The sequence below is a fragment of the Eschscholzia californica genome, unplaced genomic scaffold (genome assembly GCF_041429995.1).
Source record: "Eschscholzia californica isolate CP2 unplaced genomic scaffold, dmEscCali1.0.p SCAF_3, whole genome shotgun sequence".
NCBI lineage: Eukaryota > Viridiplantae > Streptophyta > Magnoliopsida > Ranunculales > Papaveraceae > Eschscholzia > Eschscholzia californica.
This window is the reverse complement of record NW_028238420.1, coordinates 53220016-53240762: the sequence shown is the minus strand read 5'-3', so window position 1 is coordinate 53240762 and position 20747 is coordinate 53220016. Positions and strand designations below refer to the sequence as shown.

The 20747-nt window shown below is 36.1% G+C and overlaps 4 protein-coding genes across 4 annotated transcripts; 2 read left to right on the top strand and 2 right to left on the bottom strand.

The window, feature by feature from the left end:
- Positions 1 to 855: 855 nt before the first annotated feature.
- LOC147551810 (glucuronoxylan 4-O-methyltransferase 1-like) lies at positions 856 to 2055 on the top strand. The gene has a single exon (XM_086670280.1). It carries the CDS (start codon positions 984 to 986, stop codon positions 1845 to 1847), a length of 864 nt encoding a protein of 287 aa, XP_086526406.1. The 5' UTR covers positions 856 to 983; the 3' UTR covers positions 1848 to 2055.
- A 54-nt stretch (positions 2056 to 2109) lies between these two features.
- On the bottom strand, positions 2110 to 8368 carry LOC147551809 (alpha/beta-Hydrolases superfamily protein). The gene is made up of 13 exons (XM_086670279.1): positions 7847 to 8368; positions 6655 to 6798; positions 6485 to 6511; positions 5966 to 6056; positions 5652 to 5695; positions 5037 to 5135; positions 4493 to 4550; positions 4312 to 4364; positions 4078 to 4179; positions 3639 to 3704; positions 3142 to 3254; positions 2830 to 3001; positions 2110 to 2341 (listed from the first exon to the last, which is right to left on the bottom strand). The coding sequence occupies exons 1-13, from the start codon at positions 8018 to 8020 to the stop codon at positions 2285 to 2287; spliced, it is 1200 nt and encodes a 399-aa protein (XP_086526405.1). The 5' UTR covers positions 8021 to 8368; the 3' UTR covers positions 2110 to 2284.
- A 3904-nt stretch (positions 8369 to 12272) lies between these two features.
- On the top strand, positions 12273 to 13816 carry LOC147551808 (uncharacterized). Its single transcript, XM_086670274.1, has one exon. It carries the CDS (start codon positions 12419 to 12421, stop codon positions 13637 to 13639), a length of 1221 nt encoding a protein of 406 aa, XP_086526400.1. The 5' UTR covers positions 12273 to 12418; the 3' UTR covers positions 13640 to 13816.
- Positions 13817 to 14459: 643 nt separating this feature from the next.
- LOC147551807 (esterase/lipase/thioesterase family protein) lies at positions 14460 to 20434 on the bottom strand. Its single transcript, XM_086670275.1, has 13 exons — positions 20112 to 20434; positions 19323 to 19407; positions 19168 to 19238; positions 18911 to 19025; positions 17863 to 17942; positions 17463 to 17547; positions 17289 to 17369; positions 16640 to 16734; positions 16099 to 16149; positions 15777 to 15857; positions 15153 to 15225; positions 15003 to 15080; positions 14460 to 14924 (listed from the first exon to the last, which is right to left on the bottom strand). Exons 1-13 carry the CDS (start codon positions 20234 to 20236, stop codon positions 14895 to 14897), a joined length of 1050 nt encoding a protein of 349 aa, XP_086526401.1. The 5' UTR covers positions 20237 to 20434; the 3' UTR covers positions 14460 to 14894.
- Positions 20435 to 20747: the final 313 nt, after the last annotated feature.

Genomic DNA, 20747 nt, shown 5'->3' with positions numbered 1-20747 from the left:
TGTGGTTCTAGCATCAAGTTTGTACAGTACGAAAGAGATCGAGACTTGTTCATTTGATGAAGGTGGAGATGGTTGTGGTATGATCAGGTGTGGTTCTAGCATCAAGTTTCTTCATGCTAATCAACACATCACTAAAAGGGTTCTTCTATGCTTAAAGATGATGGCCATGGTTGTGCGGTTTTTTAAGAGAGACTAAGAGGAACTTGCCTCAGAGTATCAATTTCTCGATCACCAACTTACGAGATCTGAAGTCACAATAAACACGAAGTATCAACTTCTTGATCACCATGGTTGGTGGTGTTCTTGATGCAACCGTCATGCAACTCTACTTAGTTCTTTCTTCTTCACTAGTATAATAACGTTCACGACCTTTAGAGTCTCCTTTGTGACCTTTATGATCTTTAATTTCTGACCTCTAGCATCTATTTATTTTATTTTTGTAATATTGTACTCCTTTCCCTTCATGTTGTCTTTACTTTTGTAAGTTTCATGTTGTTATTTACTTTAGTAAATCCATGTCGTACTAGTCAAAACTCTCTAAACCATGTAATGTGTTGGATTGCATTCTATGAAATTTTGGTTTATCTCAAAAAAAAAAAAAAAAAAAAAAATCCACTCAAATGATATTTCTGTATTTAGTCACTGTCAAAAGAAATAGAGCTATTTTCATTCCCACCAAACTACCAACTTAAAAGAGTATATTTAAGAAACTTCAACAAAAACCATTTTAGTTCTCATGTCCTCATCAAACCATCTAAATCCCTATTGCTGCAACTTCAAGATTCATAAAATAAGCATATATTAGAAAACAGCAACCAACAACATTTGTTATCTTCTTCATTCTCAAGTTTCCAATACTCACTCTCTCTCACTCTAAACTAACATATATTCACCTTGAGCACCAAATCTTCTCTCCACCATCTCCTATTCCTTTTCATTTATAGGTTGAACAATAAAACAAGACTCAAAACAGATCAAAGAATATGAGGAGACCGTCGAAATCTCATTACCAAGTCAATCGTAAACATCTACTTCTTGGGTTTTCTCTAGCTTTTCTTCTCATATTCATCTTAAGATCAAGGTACTCTAAACAGAGCCTGTCTTATAGTTCACAAAACGATCGATCATTGAAAAAATCAATAACAACTTGCCCACCTTATTCAAAATCATGCAACAAAATCTCACCCACAATTGCAGAAGCTCTAATCCATTACTCAACTTCAAGTATTACTCCACAACAAACACTTAAAGAAATTTCAGTCACCTCTAGAATACTAGAAAAGAAGTCTCCTTGCAACTTTTTGGTATTTGGTTTAGGCCATGACAGTCTTATGTGGAGTACATTGAATCATGGCGGGCGAACCGTGTTTCTCGAAGAAGACAAGTTATGGATTGAACAAATAAAGAAGAAATTTCCATTATTAGAAACTTACCATGTTGTTTATGATAGTAAAGTGAAATATGCAGAAGATTTAATGGAAGTTGGGAAGGGAGAAGAATGTACATCAATAAGTGATCCAAGAACTTCTGTTTGTCAACTTGCATTAAAGGGAATGCCAGAAGAGATTTATGAGAGAGAATGGGATTTGATTATGGTCGACGCTCCGACTGGATATCATGAAGACGCGCCAGGAAGGATGAGTGCAATATATACTGCAGGAATGATGGCAAGAAATAGAGAAGAAGGCGAGACAGATGTTTTTGTTCATGATGTGAATAGGGTAGTGGAGGATAGGTTTTCAATGGCTCTTTTATGTGATGGGTATATGAAGAAACAAGAAGGGAGGCTAAGGCATTTCAGAATTCCAAGCCACAGAGAGAAGTTAGGAAAGCCTTTTTGCCCATAAAGGCTCAAATGCTACATGATTCTTTTATCAATTGAGATATGGTTTTGGTTCTCTTCTTCTTTCACATTATGATTTTCTATGTTTCTTTTGTTCCTTTTCTGTTTATTCCTTTACTACACTTCTATAATTGTCTTTTCTCAAACTTCTTGATAATGTACTAGTTTGGGAAGTTCCTTCTTTTATTAATATTTTTATAATTCTTCGATCACTTGTGTGTATGTGTGTGCTCACGTGTGCTCTATATGCCCTTATAGAAGAGATGAGAACATGAATAGAGTAATTTATAAAGAAATAAATAAAGGATTGGCATTGTGTCATCAATAGGCAAGTGAGAGAATGGAGAACTAGCTACACAAACTACATGAGAGAGAGAAGATTAATTTGTACCAATTCTACAAGACATATAGATCCCAGAGCTGTTTTTGAAATTTGGGCTCTTAATGAAATGAAGAGGAAAGAATCCTGAAAAGACCATCTGGGTTATCAGCATGAACCTGCCAAATTAGTGTATGAAAGCTCATCAGATTACTAATAGATATTTAAGGTTTTGTCATGTTTGATTAGGAAAGCATGGCTGATTTCTGTTTTGGAGGTCAAGTGTTTAGCTATAGGATAAGAACGCTCAGATTATGTAATTAAGCATCAGAAACTTGGATCAGTTTTCAGCATACCCCTTGAGAAAATGGATCTATTAGGTCAATATCAGGGCATAAGAAACGGAATGAATAATGCGACCGAAGGCTTGTGTGCCGTCATTAGTTAACTTTGTTTCACATTGCTTAGAAAAACTTTTAAGACATAGGTTACCTTCTCTTACATGTCGGCTAGGCCTACTGGTGGACTTGGCTCCTGCCAAGTGGAGAAGCCTGAGGTGGTCTAGGTAGGGTCATCATGTACCATGTGAAATTGGTAGCATAAACCAGAGAAAATGTGGCTGGTATTGAGACTAGAAACGTTATATGTAGACCAGATGGTAACGTACCCAATGCCCAGCATCTTCAAGCACATGCATTTGAACACCACCTGCCTCGTCTGCAGCGAGCTCCTCAGCAGCATGAATCCTCTGAAGATCTTCAAGTGCCCATCTGTGCAAGCTTCTTTCAGCTTTTAAGAAATTGACATGCACACCTCGAGGAACACTCTCCACAAATTCCCTGTATAGATTGTATTAAGAGAAGTACAGTCATGAGCTCAACTCGACTTCTTTCAAGATTATGAACAAGAAAATGTAGGATGATCTCGAATGCAGGATAAAGAAAGAGTAAGAACGGCCTAGCCGGAAGGATTACAGTACCACAAGTTTGTTTCTTCGTATGATTTGTACATCTCAGCAATGCCATTGAGATCAAAGATCCACGAGAAATTTGAAGATGAAGAACCAGTCTGACGGAGATTAGTTACCACCCACTGATAAAGACAAGGATACAAGTGATGAGAAACCTACTCTGAAAATTTAGGATATCACGAAAAGTATCCACGTATCAAATAGTAGTTGTAGAGAAAAAACTTTTCTCCCCAAGATATCACTCAACAACCCTCAAACCTCACCAGCGAGGTAGTTATAGTATGTTCCGTAGGCACCATTATCGGTTGCTTGTCAGACCCTACATGTTTCTGTATCACTGTGTACTCTAGCAGACTAGCCCAAAGAGCTCAACTAAATCTAACTCAGCAGTGGCGTTGATACCAAATGAGGAAGTAATTACACAAATATCAGAATAAATGAAATAGGATGTTAGCAAGTAAAAAGGTAACTGTAACAATCTAAAAGTGCTGATTCTTGTAGTATACCTGAGCTACATCTCTAGAAAAGCCTTCCTGGACGAGAGCGGCTACAATATCACGTTTTGAAGAAACCTGTCCGAAACGATACACACAACTAGTTATAAAAAACAGAGAAGTGAAGAGCAGCATAAATGAAAGAATATCAATTATATGACACAAAAAGTTAACCACAAGAAACTAAAGAGTAATATATTGGGTTAGGGATCTTTATCTAACTAAAGGTAGAACTTGAGAAATGCAGTTCGATCAATAAATCAAGGAATTGGGAGCTAAAGTTGAAGCTTTAACTTTTACACTGAATACCGACCATATATTGTTCGTGGATCCATGATGTGTTGCATATCTGAGGAAGTTACCAGATAAACACTGTATACTTGTGCAGTAGTATACTACCATTTAGTGCTAAGATCAAACCTCGACTACTTGAAGGAAACAGAAAAAGTACCTGCTTCGGCAATGTACTTAGGAAGGCAATAAGCTCTCCAGGATGGTCTTCTCCGTCTCCACCAGGACGAACCTTTCCAGGAGTAGCATCCAGAACCCAAACCTTTACAAAAGATATGGACAAGAGGAAATAACATTTAGAATGTGATACGGAATGCAATTCATCTAAGAAATTGAGGCCATTAATCCATTATACTTGCAGTTAAACCAAACATCTGGGAGAGTTTTATCTTACTTTGACAGGCCTTGCAAGAGGTTTTGCAGCTTGTTCAACCATGCTCAAAGCAACTGCGAACAAGTGAAAATGTTAGTAAATTTACAGTCTTAAAATCTTACACGTAATTTTTAAGAGTGAGGGTTATGATCATCTTAATATAAGGTGTTGACATTTAGAAGTAGCAGAAAAAAAATCACACCTTTCCCTCCAAAGCTGTGACCAACTAAAACACGAGGAGTTACTTTAAGTTGTCCAACCTACTCCATTGAAAACCGAAGAAATGAGTCAGGTACATATTAAACCATAAGTGAAAAAAGTTCATCAATATTTATCTTTCAGCTACTGGCAATGGCTTTTCTTGGACCATTTCTGATTTCTAACAAAGCTCTAAAAACATGGTTCCTATGAGGAAAAATATCCGTTTATCGGTCTGTTGGACTGCAAAGCAGTAAGAATTAATGTTTTCCTTTTTCATTTTTTTTACGTCCTACAGTACACAAAATAGAGGACATTTTTGCCGCTGGCAGTGGTGGTCATTGTGGTTGTTGTTCAGCTATATAACACGGACACCATACTGTTTTCTTGTTGTGTTAGGTATTCTTATACTCGTGTCTGTCAGAGACATCATGAAATACAGGAAATGATTACTAATTTAAAGGTTAATAAACATCATGAAATGGCTTATAGAAAGCCTAAAGAGCAAAAGTCTGAATAAAGATTACTACTATTGGTCAGTTACATACTAGCTTTAAGACATCAAGAGCAGCTGATGCGACAGTATTAGGCCCCCTCTTCTTAATGGATGATGAATCACCATGACAACGCAAATCTACCAACAAAAACTGCATCAAGGTAGTTGATTAAATCATTAATTTTACCTTCATAAATGAGGACAAGTTAATCATTGGATGTTACTGATGGAACGAACATACAGTTTCACTTAAAGACTACATTATAACCGATTGGTTTCAAATTTAATTCCCTATTTCCGAAACTCCAAATGAATATATACTAGAAAAGAAGAGACTATACAAGATCCATTCAAGAAAAGCACCCTAGAAGGACAGGAAATCCAACTAAGGTGAGAAAACATAAAAAAATGAAGGAACAAGGATACAATATACATCCTGACCAAACTAAAACGTGATTCTCCATTACTCCCAAAATAAGATCAATCTGGTAAAGTTGATGTGTCAAACAACAAAAACAGTAAGATGCATGAGCTCTCAATATTCTGAGCTAGAGAAGAATCACTGCTGGAAATCTATTATAACTAGGATCTTAATGACGAGATAAAAGTTCCCACAAACAAAATTTCAAAGATGAAGGAATTCAACTGATCTATTGTACATTTATACCTGCCATGTTGGGAATTCTTGGGCTAATCTTCGAGCAAAGGATGCTGCAAAGTACAATACAATTTGTAGTGAGGAACTGATGATCTAAAGAAGTAGAGAGTAATTTAATTATACGAAATGTAAAACCATTATAGCTTGTGAAAATCAGAGAACTAGAAAAGGAAAGCACAAAAAAAGGTTACTATAGAAGAATCTACTTCGTAGAAAGTTAAGCACATATAGTATCATCTCATACAGAGTATAGAGAAAGCATAAACAGGTGCATTCTCTTGTACACTGTATAAGATGATACTAACTGTGCAAAGGCTACCTACCCCAATTTTTTCTTCCCCCGAGAATACCATGTAGAAGAACGGCAGTTGGTGGATCAGGTCTCGACTTGTCTGCCGTAGAACTCCATCTAACCTACAACAAATGTTAGCTAGCTACTGCAGTTAAGCAAATCGTTTGACTTAATCACATAAAAAAAAAGAACGATAAAGGAATTTATAATTTTAATCATCAAAATTACATTTTTCTTTTCCCATGGTGATCCAACTATTGATTATTGATATTTGAAAAAGAGAATTCTCTGTAATTTCCTATACGGTTTTATCACTGAATCCATGTATTATATTGATAGTTATATTTTACAGATGTTTGAGCTAGTTCTCGGTTCTTATAAGTTATATAAAGTTTAATCAGGAGCATATCTATGACACCTAGATCTCAAATATTATACAGCGGAAAGGCAAATGAAGCTGTACTATTTTACCTTTTTTTTGTTAAAAGCTGTACAACTATTTTACCAGACCCTATCTATTAAAGTAACTCAGAAACAATAACAAACTTACTAGTGGTCCTTGAACAAGATCGTATGCCTGTGAAAAAAAGAAAAGAAATAATACCATTAGTCATTAGACCAAAAGTCTGCCATCACTCTATTCTACAACATAACGTTTTCATGGAAATAAATCTTTGTAACACTTGGATTAAAGAAGAATGAGTGGCAACTTTTTGTTACCAATATTTGAGGAAGATCGAGCACATCTCCAGGATGTACAAGGCTCTCACTTAATAAAGCCATACGGCTACTTGATTCGACATGTTTATGAGATGCCTTCCTTGAGTTGATTAGAGCTAATCTCGTGAAATGAAACATGTCTTCCTGAAATCGATGAAAGAATATTGAGTGAATCACAGACTAGTAACTTACCTTACAACAGCTTATGTACCTTAGAGACGAAAATAACAATAAGTGTGGTGCAAAGTGAATAGCAAGAAAACCAGACTGTTTAATAATGTTGATGCCTTATTTTCATGTTAATCCATCAACATAAGTACCTTCGACAAGATAATCTTGTATCAATTAGGTTTACGTAAAGTTAGTGAATGGAAAGAAAACGTATAACCTCTCAAAATGACCAAACCATCCAAACAAACCCATCATCTCTTACAATACTTGAAGCAAGACGGGGGTTAAATTGTCCAATTTAGGCATAACAATTGAATGCAGACTAAGTAGGAAAGGTTAAGGATGATAATCTTTGGGTTCTTTGTTCATTTAAGTGGTCATGGATCAGTTCCATGCGTGAAATAGAGTCTCTACTTGTAATTATGATATACAAGGTACACTAGGATTTAATCTACTCAAAATTAAGGTTCCCATCAAAAGTCAAAAGGTGAAATTTTGGGTATTCAAGTGTACAGACAGACCAAAACTAATCCCGAACAGAAAAATTGAAAGTTCATCAGTAGATCAACAACATTTTCCCAACCAGCGGTGTTAGTTACGAGAACGATAAAATCCCCACAAACTACAGCTACCACCTCTGATGACAAGATACTCCGAAATGGATACTAAGGTTGGCATTTTATCTAAATTTTTCAACTTGCAAGTACAGACTACAGATACCCAAATATTATTCAAAACATAATCAGGGATATTTTATAATTCAGAGGATATAACTGCATTTCTTATCTTTCCCATTCTTCAACTCATATATATATATATATATATATATATATATATATATATATAAAAGATCTTCTGTTCTTATGAAAATGTGACAGTGGTCCTGATTCCTGAACCAAACACCAACATAAGATTCCAAATTCACTGACTAATTTTCGAGATTCACATAACGAGAAATTCGAGAATCTGAAACAAATAAGCCCATAGAAAAGATCTAACTCGTAGTAATGATTATTTTTACCTCAAAAGGTCTTAAAACCCTCGTATGTGTTGAACCTATCTGTCGTCCATTAATGGCTCGAATTGACGATGAAGAAGAAGAAGACTTTAAATCTCTATCTGAATTTGTAATTGATGTTTTCCAGCATCCACAAGCCACATGACTATAAACTCCTGCCATTTTATTCTTGATCATACAAGAAAATTTCAAGACCAAAACTTCAACTCGTGAAGGAAACTTCTTCGAGTTTTGAAGATCAAATGTGAAACAATTTGGATGGAGAAGAAATCGAGAAGAAAATGTCAAGTAATGAAACTTGAGATGAATGAGGTTTCCGCTTTTGTTCTTGATTAGGCGTGTTTTAATTTAATGGAGGTGGGTGGTGGTCGTTGTCGTGGTGGTGGTGGTGGACTGGTGGTGGTGGAAGGAAGACGGAGACACCAAAGATCGTAGGGACAACAACCCCACACCACTTGGCGTCCCACTGGCAATCTTTGGTGTTCCCTTCGACCGTCAAAATTTTCTTCTTCTTTTATATTCACCAAAATAGCCCTATACTTTTATGGACAATGTTACATCCAAATTCCAACGGAGTCCACCACTCGTTGGTGTAGTGCTTGGACATCCCTCTTAAGCCCATGAAGTCGTCAGATCGAGTTTCGGTGGAAGCAGTTTATCACCAAGATTTATCTCATATAATTTAGGCACCAAAATAAAGTAGATGTTGTCAGACGTTTAGATTTTTTGTTGTCGGACTTTAGACCTCTTTAATTATTGGTTTAACTTATGTGGTTATCGTGTTTATCACATCTTAATGATGTATCAATGTTTTGTAACGACTAACGTAGATCGTAGTGAAGGGCATTCTTCTCGCTAGTAGGATACCATCTGGTGTGGCACTTTAGGATCTCATGATTTTAAAATAGGTGATTGAGAAACTGGGACTTAACTCTTATAAAAGACATCACGTCACTAATGCAGGATTGACAATACACTCTCATAAGGTATTGTTGTGTTAATAACGCGGTATACTATTGTGTAGGCCAAGCTTCCAAGCTAATAGATTTTGTCTACTCTTTTGGGCGACAACCTACAAATTCGTTAGTAGGAAAAAAATGTCTAATCCCTTATCAAGGGCAACACATGCCTCCACTGTTATGTTGTTATGAGATTGATTTATATGCCCTTGCAAACACATCATAACAGAGATGAAAGTGTTGTCCCTTGACTTCTACACACATTCCAGACCATAAACATATTAAATACTAGCACTCCAAAGGGGTTGTAGTGATACATTAATCTATAAGCCTTTAAAGATCTAAGGCTTATAGACTTTGCCATCTAGAGTTAGACCTCAGTTCACTTGGTGGGGATAATTTCATTTTCACCACCAAAACTAACATGCTTGTAATTTATCTTGTATCTATATATACAATTGGTGAAGATAATTAAGATTAGGGAGTAAACTGTAAGAAGGTTATCTTTTTCAGGTGAAAATGGAGTTGCTCTCACCAAATCAATTAAGGTCGACTATGGTTGACAAAGTCTACACTGTCTACTCTGAAAGTATATCCCGAATCAACCACCTAACAAAAACTACTATTATTAAATTGTGGAAACAATCGGTTGTTGTGGCTCGGCCTACGTAGAATGACTTACACCATAATCTCATTTATTTAACAATATATTTGGTAACCCGAAAGCATTCTATCGGCATTCTTAGTTATGTCTGGTAGGTTCTTCAAATAGCCAAACAAACATTTGGCTATGGTTGATTGCATCCCCACCCCTCACTCCAAAGTTGCACAACTTCCGAAATAACTCCTTTTTTTTTTGTAGTTTTTCGTCCTCAACTCTAACATTGATTTTTTCCTTTATACCATTTCCTTTTAAACGTGATACTCTCATTGTCCTTTAGCTCTTTCCTCGTCCTTTTGAGGTCTAAGATCGATGGAGGAAGGCACCAACTTTTTTGTTATAAAAATATTTTTTTCTGCAATTATTAGTCGACCACCTTCGTATCTTTTGACCTCACAATCTTTCCCTCACCCCACTTTCACCCCACTCTCTCACTCCCCCTCTCTCTCTCTATCTTTGATATAACTATTTACTTCTCCCTCACTCATTCTCATTCTCATTCTCGTCTTCATACAGATATAGCTAAAATAACTCATATATCGAAACCATAGTTCTAATACTACAAATAGTTCTTGCAATTATAGAGCAACAAAATCCCTATCCCGTAACGATACTGTTGATGTCACAATTTGTCAACCTTATATGAGTCAGAAATATGAATCGGCAACCTTCGATTTCGTCATGATCGATCGATTTGTTCCTCGATTCTCGCCCCCGAAAATCTGGGGGAAAACCTGCAAAGAGTTTGGAACCTCTCTGACTCTCAAGACAGTTTAAGACAACCAGATTGTCCTTTGCAGTTAAAGAACTAAATATTGAATGAATCTTGGAATTCTTTGTGAATGTGTATTCCAATTTCCACGCGCCTTCTTCGAGGTGATTTGAAATCCTTTATAGGTTGCTTTGGACCGACTGTTAATAGACTTTGACGATGAGGCGGTTGAGATCCACCGTTTGAGATTAAGACTATTATTCGGTAGTTAAGAGATTTATGATTTCCTTTTGAGTTTATCTCGTATCTTAGATGTGTTAGGAGTTCCTCTGTTTTAGATACCTTAATAGATATATTTTTGAGTCTAGGAGATGTTTCCTCCTTTGGAGACTCTAGAAACCCAAGTTAGGTAAAACATTCGAGATCTTCATCGACTGAGATCTTTGATAAGATTCAGGATTAAATCGGTAAGAGAGACACGCTTTTACCTTCCGATGTTTCGAGCTTAAGATATCGACCTTGTTGACATGGACCCCCTAGTTTTCTCGTAAATCCCAAGACACGCCTGGTTGTATTTTAGGCAAGACAAGTCGGAGGCTCTTAAGACGATCTTACCGACCTCCCGGTTTTGGACTTAAGTGACATACTTCTTCGGGCTCAACGGTCATGTTGCCTTGGTACAGGTTGACCCGTTGGACTTTCGATCTTTTCTTGACTTATCTACGCTAGTCAGCTGATGACCGTTTTTTGAATCCTTAGATACTAACAAAATAAATACGTTATTAAGCAAAGTGGGTGAAAGATTAAAAAGGGGGCATACCTAAAACTAGTAACACAACTGTAAAATTGGGCATATTTGTTGTTGTGTCATATACAAAGAGGAACTTCGTTGTTATGATAGTTTATAGAGAGAGAAGACAAAGAGAGAAATAAAAAAAGAAAGAGGTAGAAAAAAGAGAGATATGGTGAACAAAGAAGAGAGACAATGGTGAATGAGATGGAAGTGGTGGTCGACTGGTGCTGGTGGTAATGGAAGGAGAAGAGGAAAAAAAAATAAATAATAGTTCTTTTTGATGTCTGACGATGGGGTCGTCTTCCGCCCACTGGCAGACAACCCTATCTGAAACGAAGAAAGAGAAAAAGTTCAAAAAGGGTATACTTTTGAAAGGGAGGTAGAAATGGAAAGAAAATATCATCCGTTAAAGTCGACTAACAAAAAATTACAAAAAAGAGTTATTCTGAAAGCTGGTCATTTCTATTCGACTAACAAAAAATTACAAAAAAGAGCTATTCTGAAAGCTGGTCATTTCTAGGGGCCAAAATGAAATTAACTATTTCATTTAACGAGAGCCAGAAAGGTTAGGGAAAACACAACTGGAGACAGCCTGTCAGCAACCAAAGCCTCTCTCTCCCCTTCCCACCTTTTCTCTCTTCCTCACTTCTCTCTCTACTCTCTCTCTCTCTCTCTCATCATATTGTGCTGCTCTTAACGGCTCTGTTCAACTTCTAGGGTTTCGCTTTTGTCCTTCAAAACCTATTATCTCCATTTGAGTTTTACAGATCCAGATTCTTAACAACAAAATCTGTCAGATGATATAATGTAGTATATAACTAATTCTATTTCCAGGTACTTTTGCTTCTTTACTTAAAGATTTGATATTATTGTTTGTTTATCTTGAATGTGTGTGAAAAATTCATGAGTTTTGTGTATAGAAATGAGATTTTAGGGTTGAATATGAATTTGATTAATCTTGAAATATTAGAAATTTGTGTGATTTTTGTTATAATTTAAGTTAATTACAACAGTTAGTTAGGGTTATGGATTATACATTATTCTTGTTATTGTTAGTTTCTTGATTTTTCTGATTTTGATTCTAATTTTAATTCTAGGTATTATTAAACAAAAAATCGACATACCCAAGCTTGGACTACTTCAGACTTTGATATCTAACTAGTCAATTTGGAAAATTGTGGAAGTAGATGAATTTGTTTAGCTGATCAAGATCTTAGAACTTGTGGATGAATACAAAAAGACGACTCTAAATGGAGTTGATGAAAGAAAAGGTTCTGTTTACTATATCTTTGTTGTGATTCCATATGCTCGAGGATTATATGAATTATGTGGAGGCTTCTTTCTCATTGTAATAGTTATGAGAAGTAAGCTTTGACGTCTCCCTACTCCCTAGAGACACTTCCCGTCTCCATGCTAGCAGAGAGTATGCGTAGAATCTGTGATTCGGGTAATGCCCCTGACCAGTCTTGTTGCCGATGCATTCGGTGTGGTAACAATATGTCTTTTATCTCTCTTGGTTCTCTTCGGACTACTTTGCATCGTGTATTCAGTCTACTTCCATATTAATATCAGAAGGCAAGGTTTTGTTCGGCTATGTTACTTTAATAGACCTTGGATCATCCGGGTCACTCTAATTCTCTATGTGTTTTGGTGGGGGTTCGGAGAAATTGTTCGGTTAAGTTTGTTGAAACGGGGTGAACGTGTATTACATAACCTCAGCTTCAAATGGCAGGAGGATCTATGCAAGTATTACATTCTCTCGAATTTAGGGTTTGCAGAACCATGTTTGTTCCTAACCATTGTGTTTCTTCTTCGCGCATCATTGCAGAAGAGGGAATCAGGGGCTCTAAGCAAGCATTGGAATCTGAAAACAATAGGTTATGTTCTTCTCAGTTGCCTCCCTTTGTTTGTTCTTCAATGCGTTGTTATTTTTACAGGACCAAACTTTAACAAAGAAAAGAGCTATGGTTGGAAGCAAATGCCACATTACTTCATCAGTACATCTACTTCAAAAACAGAAGATAATCACAAAATTGCCTTATGCACTTACCCTTTATTGAGCACCATTCTCCTTGGAATCTTTTCCACTCTTATAACTGGGTATCTGATATTGCTTGGTAGGCGAATGGTTTCTTCCGCAATTAATAGGGGTTTGCGAAGAAGAGCTGTCATATTAATATCCATCATCTCTGGGGTTTTTCCATTAAGGGTTCTCTTGCTTGGTTTCTCTGTACTATCCTCTCCAGAGAATTTTTCGTTCGAAGCTATTATATTCTCCTCTTTCCTTTTGCTGTTATTTTGTGCTGGTTTGAGTATATGCTTGCTCGTTTACTATCCTATTGCAGATTCTTTTGCCCTAAGAGGTTTCGGAGATTCCGAGAATGGACAAAGTCCATCCATGGATGATCAAAATGAAACATTTATCGCCAATCAGATTCTTCACGAGGCAAGTCCAGATATTAGTATTGGGAGAAATTCTGATAGTTCAACCAATCGGGGATCGATCTCATTTCGGGCAATGATGAAGGACGAAGCTATTCCAAATTCCGATGTTTTTGAAGAGATCAGTCTATTTTCTCCTGAAATGGCTCATAGATTACAAGTTGAATCTCCACCAGCTTCTCCACCAGCTCCAGGCCAACCTATGCTCCCTCTTAAAAACATTTCCTGACATTTTTATACAGGAAAAGAAAGATGAGGGGTATTTGTTGTTAAACCAGTTTTGTGGTAAATTTTACATGTAAAGAGGTTAGTTTTGATGATTTTAATAAGGACAAATTTTCATAGGATAAATTCAGTAATTGTGTTCTAATACATTTCCTTTTTTATTTGATGAAGATTTCTTGTATGTCTGCAGCTATCTCTTATGTCTTGAAGTAGTAATATCCCGGTAAGACCGGGTCACTAAGTCAAACATATTCGAAAACTTAGAACTATCACGTTTTCTTTAGGAATTGGGCTACACCTGCAAGTGCACGGGCGCCAAAAACTTGACCGTCCCAAAAAGTTTACACTTGCAAGTGCACGGGCGTCAAGTGTAATATCGTGGAAAACCAGGGTCAATCCGCAGAGACTAAATCAAACCTATTCTAAAACTTAGAACTATCACGTTTTCTTTAGGAATTGGGTTTTGGTGATAAAATATCAAAATATTAAAACAAAAAGAGACTAAGGACTGGTTCTCGACGATATCAAAATGAGAGAAAACCGTAATCTGACTCTTTCCAATTATTAGTGTTAGTTACAATCATGAAACATTTCAGCTGAAAACCCTAATCTGACTCTTTCCATGGACGTTTTCAGGAAAACAAAAAGGTGCCAAGGGGGCAAGCTTTGATTTCTGTAGGTAAATGCAAAAACTAGTGTTAACATAGTGTGAGCAGCAAAACTGCTAAAGTAAGAAAGGTGTAACTCTGAGCCAAAACTGAAGGAATAAAAACTTAAGAGTAAATAACATTTAGATCATGGGATACCCAAAGCACAAAAATTGGTTTACAGAATGGGCTATTCATTAAAGCATTATTATGGAAGTTAGTAAAGAGTGTACAAAAACATAGTAAAAGAGAACTATATAAAAGTTACTTCGACAAAACACGTTCAACAACACGGACATACATTAGTACAATTATATTTGAAATAACTTGTTTTTCAGTTCAAGCATCTATCACCACCACTCCTCCAACAGTTAAAGCATAACCATCACTAGTCACTTCCGCTTCCACCACCACTCTGTTGCTCAACACCCCCGTCAAACTACCATCACTGCGTTGTTTTTAGTTACTACAGAACAATTTTTATTTCTATGATCCAGAAGTTTCCAAAATCTAAACTGAAATTCCTCTAAAGATACCAGAGTCGAATTAAATGAAAATCTCTATAAGCTATAAACCTCTGATCTCTTCTGGGTATAAGTGATTGTAGAGTGACTACTGTTGCGGACGGCGAAGGCCTGGTATCTGCAAAAGATCATAGTGCAGAGACATGTAAATGTGAATTACAGGTACTTGCTACAGTGTTGAAGTTAGAATACCAACCTCAACGCCATTGGGACCAATTCTATTTCGAGAAACGAAGTTGAGAATAAGAGAAGCAAACTCATCTGGTACATCTTCCTGCAATATTTAACAAGCTCAAGTGGGTAAACCCAGAAACGTCTAAGGTACGGAAAATGGTAGAAGAAGGACCTGTATAGCATGACCAGTGTGTCGAACGACAATCATTTGAAATTTTCCTTGCATCTGACCAATAGTGAGAGATCTGTTAACATTGAAAAGTTAAATTAAAAAACCGTGAACTAGTTGCTTCTGATTTGAGTGCATTATTATGATGAAAACATCAAGCAGAGCTTTTTTTGTGAAACAGTAAGATTCAAACCCTGAGGTTCACAAATCATGCATAGTATATCTGTTTTTTTTTTTTACTATTCTATTATCTACTTTTCTAACCTTCTAGAGTTCTTTCGGGGTTAACGGTTATAACTCAGCTAATGTATTGTCTTTACTACTCTGGTAGATAGAGAAATTACACAAAAGAAACTCATCCATCGATAGAGAAAATTGAATGTAACATAAGCCCATAGATGATAAAGTACAAAATAGCCTGGGAAGAAACTCCCTACACATGTCGATTTCGTGTACCAAAGGAAGGGACTTAGAATTAACAAACTTATTGATAAAGTAATTGCCACCCATAACAGAACCTATATTTAACGTTCGGACGATGGTAACAAGAAACAACAAATTTAATGCCATTAAAGTTGTCCACTACTATTAGATAAAACAAATAATTAGAACTATGTATGAAATAACCTGTCTAGTCTGTCTGTTCCTGCTAGAAGTAAGAGCTTTGGTACAGGACAAGACAAAAACATATCTGAGAGACCTTCATACCTGAATATTAAGAAAATGTTGTTGAGTTAGCAAAAGATAAAGTGACGAGATATTAGTGTGTACTATTTTACATTAAATTTATAATTTTTTCTTCTTCTTTTTCGTATTCAGAACGATTTTAACCACTGAATCTATTTTCCAGTTCGGGTTTTGACGACCGACAAAACAGCACGATTAGAGTATGATAATACATTAAATTGGTAAAACGTTTGTAGTCATTACAGGAAACTATTTTACTTACCAACCTCGCCAATATCGTTCTGACTCTTCTAGCCGTGTTCGGTAAGTATAACTGCAACACATCTTCAAAATCAGAAACTTGTTTTGCTTATCAAAAGCATACAAGTACAGAAACTACAGATTAACCAACAAGATACATGAAATAGCGTAGGCGACACTCTGTAAAATTCTAATTATTTTTACGTATGAAATACTTGTGCAATACATAATTATATAAAAATCATTAGACTACATAAATGTTAACAACCGGTCAACCACTTCCTGAAAACTTTATTATTACGACAAAAAAATAAATATTTGATGGCATTGGCGGTTATTGTACTGGTGCTGTTCTGTGTGTTGATGGTAATGCCACCGCTGGAGCAGTGTGGTTAGGGATTTTTTTTTTGAAAATGTGGTAGGGATTCTTTCATATTATTCTTTTAATAACTAAATATACATAGTAAAAGGATCACTAAACGGCCTGAAACGAGTAAAGATACAATACACACACTGTTTTGCAACTGACCTGACCTATAGGTACCAAATATGCAAACTCTTACCATTTCTTTGAGTCGTCAAATTTTAACGTGGAGGGAATAGATAGCCGAGCGGATTCAACATTCCTTAACGACCCTCCTCTCACACTCCATTCAATCTAGTCAGAAATTGATGGATAAGTATACTTATAAATCACATAAAAAGTACGAACCACAGGAACATGAAGGAATAACATGTAAACTATAAGATGGAGCTGAAATTCACTATATTCGATTCAACTTTTCTGCAGGAATCTTAAAATTTCTGAATGAAGGTATATACTGAAGATAACAAGGCACTCCATTTCTTTCACATGGAACTTCTCTTTACGACAAAAGTAGTACAGAATATCCCTGACCAAAAGAGGAACAAGAAGAAAAGCCACCACCTACATACTAACTAAAGGGGGGACTAACCAAATAATGAAAAAATGCTCTCAACTACTTAACTGAAATAAACGCCCCCTTTAATAAGAACTGGTACAATACTCCCTTGGAGCTTCTACCAACATGTTCACATCAATTATTTTATACCTCATTGCACAGCTAAACAAATTCATGCTGTTTCGCATCGACAACAACGTTTTTATACATGGGATAACCAATATAGGGTATCAGCTAATGTAAGCAAGTTAGACGAAGAGATAAAAATTTGAAGCTATTGCGCAGGTACCGCTTTTTCAAGGGTGGGAAAATGCTGCATTCTGCTTGATAAAATTTTCTGCATATGAAACAAAGAAGCAATTGCCGTTCCCTGAAATGAGAGTATTCATCGTTATGATAGCCGTGGCTAATATGTAGGAAGTCCTGTTATAAATATTTGACATGGTTTGGCTGGAAAGGATACCTCTACAACATCGACAACAACCAGCCCAGCCAATTTAGGTATAGCTCTCCTCGCAGCTACGTGGACTGCAACTGAACCACCCATACTGTAAAAAAACGCAAGAAATTTAACTTGAATCATCGATAGAATTCATTTATAAATAATCTACAATGTAGATCCGTGGGCCGTCCTTTCATTCTGCCCAATAGAAGAGTAGAAATAGGGAGACAATGCTTTCATCAATTTCTTGATCATGAAACCTTCGCAGAGTAATTGAAAGCTGAAACTTAAAGTAATGTTTTCACCTCAAAGGCACTATTGAGGTGAAAACAGACTAAGTCTTCGTTGTTCTTTTACATGAAATTTTTAGTCTTACTAATAAAGAAGAATTATATAACAAGAACGCTTAAGGGGCACAAACCTATGACCAACAAGCACAATTGCAGGCGGAGAATCTCCATACATTGCCTTTAGAACAGCCAAAACATCATTGCTGAGAGTCTGCAATTAGTTGGTAATGAAGTTTAAGCTTTCATCTAGAGTGGTAATATCTTGGACACTTTAAGAGTTTCAAGAAACAAAGTTTAAATAATGAGCACAACGATAAAAAAAAAAAATTGGTCTTCGTAATTTTAGTGACCAATGTTTAACAAGTTGGTCAAGGGACAAGAGGCACCCTTTAAGGCTCGCCTCGATACTGCTTCGCACTTAACACATTGATTCAGATGTCTTAACATCGCCTCAACTATTGTTTTATTGTGTATTTTCTCTATTTATTTGTTAATTCTCATTCTCTTTCTACGTCCTCAAGGTGCTTTAACTTCATAAAGTTATTGAAAGCGCGAGTTTGAAGATGCGTTAAATATTAATTAGATTTTGAAACTAACACAAGGCTTACACCTTCAGGCCACCTTGGGGTTACGATTCGCTTTATTAGAGCGGATATCTTTAAGGCTGACACCATATTCTTGGTATTATACTTTATACCAAAGAATGAAATTTTGGTTTCGGTGTAAGTTTCGGTCGGCAAAAAATGGAAATATTTAGTGGAAACATTTTGGTCAGTGTGGAAATTTAACAAATCGCTGGAAGCGGTAGAATATGATACAATTGTATATAACAAGATTATTACCATAACGATGCGTAAATCTTTTTTTACCTTGACTCTAATTAGTTTCAGGGGTAATCTTCAATTACGCAGTTATGTAGGGGGGTAATTTTGAATGTGCAAAAGTTATCGTTCTTACTGTGAATAGTTATCAAAAGGTGATATGAGGGGAACACATGAAATCCTTCAGTTTTTCTTAAATATTTCGAAATTTCCAGCAATTGTGGTCAAAATTTCCAATCATTTTGACGAAATTGTGCACAACGTAGTTGCAGGTGCCATTTCGTGGACCTACTTTGACAATTCGAAAATTTTGGTCTTTTTGACCGGAATTTTCATCTTTTAATTCCTTGCTTCATACCTCTATAGATAGGTCTAGATCATCATTTGTGGATGACTTTCCATGTCCCCTCAAGTCCATGGCTACTACCCGAGCTTTCTCCTTGATTTCTCTTGCTGCCAATGCAAATGAAAGCCTGTCCAAACGAATAAGACAAAGTAAACGCCACCATGTTATACTCATGATTGCATAATAAAAGCATTTTACATTCACCAAGCATGCAAAGTGCAATGAGCCATTGATATGAAAAGGTGAATATTAACAAGGACAGGGTATACCCTGAATATCCGCCTCCATGCAAACAAAAGACAACCGGTCCTTCAGATCCCGCCATATACACATGAAACACCTAAACGAAGAAGAAATAGCTGAGTGAGTTAGCTTTATCACATATATGTATTTGATCGACATAAAATGATTACTTTCTACTCACATTGTCAGAATCTGGAATATTAACATCGGTTTCTTCATCAAAGTAGCCTACCCATTCTAGAGGTGCGTACTTTTGTAGAGAAGTCCTATTCAACAGTTGGAGAACATAAAATAAGTTAATTACCATGAATACCAAAACAAATAATAAATCAAATAAATAAATATATAATCACCATAACTAAATTAACGATGTGCATTTTGTATGGAGAAATCCAATTACAAGTTGAATGCCTACTTGTACAACCTAAAGACAAGCTCACAACAGGTTAATGGTGGCTGGTTTTGAAATGCGCCAACCCACCTAGCCGCATGAATTTGAAAATGTTTCACTATGCTTTACGGCATTAGAGTTTAGACCCATTGTACACTTTGATTCTACATGTAATATCTCACAAAAAAAATTATGTATTCTCGTGACATTGCTTATCTTGATCCGATAAAATCTCATTCATATTATCTTCAAATTGTTCTAGTGTCGATTAAATAAGAAAGATATTTGACCCCATCTCATCAAATTCCTAACTTATCATTCACGATAGCGAAGCAATTCGTCTCATTGGATTTACATCCATGCCATGATCATTTTGTGAACAAAACTTGAAAGTAGACAAACAAGCATTGATAGATTACTAGAGGATGAACAAACATTACAAAAATAAAACAGTCAAATTTATACATATTCACTTCTAGTCTTGGTACTGAAATCTAAAAAGATGATGATCTAAACCCAAAAGTTGAAAAATTATGAAGGTAAAGATGAGAGATCATAAATGGGGATCAGTTGTCTTACTGAGTAGCTGGGCGAATTGGAATCGAAGAAAAAGCAGAAGGGAGGTTTTGAACTTGTTCTTCTTCTGAATTCTTTTCAGCAACTTCTTCCGGTAGAGATGTCAGGTTTGAAATTGAATCCGACATTGACGTTGAATTATATATGGATTTGATTTTGCTCAAAAAAAAAAAAGGGTTTTTACTGGTGAACTATGAAATTCATGGAATGTCAGAAAGGGGAAAACTTGATGAAAAGTGAGTTTTGTCTATCAACCAACATTTTATCTACAACCTCAATATCTTGTAATGTCTAAGACATTTGTCTATGCATAAACATCCGGGAATTTCTTGTTTATAAATGTCCCTCAATGTTCTCTTATAAATATCCTCTAATGTCCTGAACCACTACCACCCGTTTATCACCTTAACTCTCGACATTCGTGGACATTTAAAAGTCCACAAACGTCGGGAGTTCAATAATAGACATTTCAAAGTGTAAATTTTTGAGACATTCAATTTATATTACGGAAATGCTACAGTTCCGAAGGAAAATGACGAAAGTTCCTTACGGAATGACGTGGCAGTACAAGTTTGAAATCTTGACCCAATCTGAGCCGTTCATCTATTAACGGCCCAGATACAAAATGGCATACCACGT

Coding starts and splice junctions, on each gene's coding strand:
- LOC147551810 (XM_086670280.1), top strand. CDS start 984: ATGAGGAGACCGTCGAAATCTCATTACCAAGTCAATCGTAAACATCTA.
- LOC147551809 (XM_086670279.1), bottom strand. CDS start 8,020: ATGATCAAGAATAAAATGGCAGGAGTTTATAGTCATGTGGCTTGTGGA. Junction 4,180..4,311: donor CTCTTGCAAGGCCTGTCAAA/GTAAGATAAAAC, acceptor TCTTTTGTAAAG/GTTTGGGTTCTGGATGCTAC. Junction 3,002..3,141: donor TACGAAGAAACAAACTTGTG/GTACTGTAATCC, acceptor CAATCTATACAG/GGAATTTGTGGAGAGTGTTC.
- LOC147551808 (XM_086670274.1), top strand. CDS start 12,419: ATGCCCCTGACCAGTCTTGTTGCCGATGCATTCGGTGTGGTAACAATA.
- LOC147551807 (XM_086670275.1), bottom strand. CDS start 20,236: ATGTCGGATTCAATTTCAAACCTGACATCTCTACCGGAAGAAGTTGCT. Junction 16,735..17,288: donor TTCCCACCCTTGAAAAAGCG/GTACCTGCGCAA, acceptor ATTTCTGACTAG/ATTGAATGGAGTGTGAGAGG. Junction 15,858..16,098: donor GAACGATATTGGCGAGGTTG/GTAAGTAAAATA, acceptor CTTAATATTCAG/GTATGAAGGTCTCTCAGATA.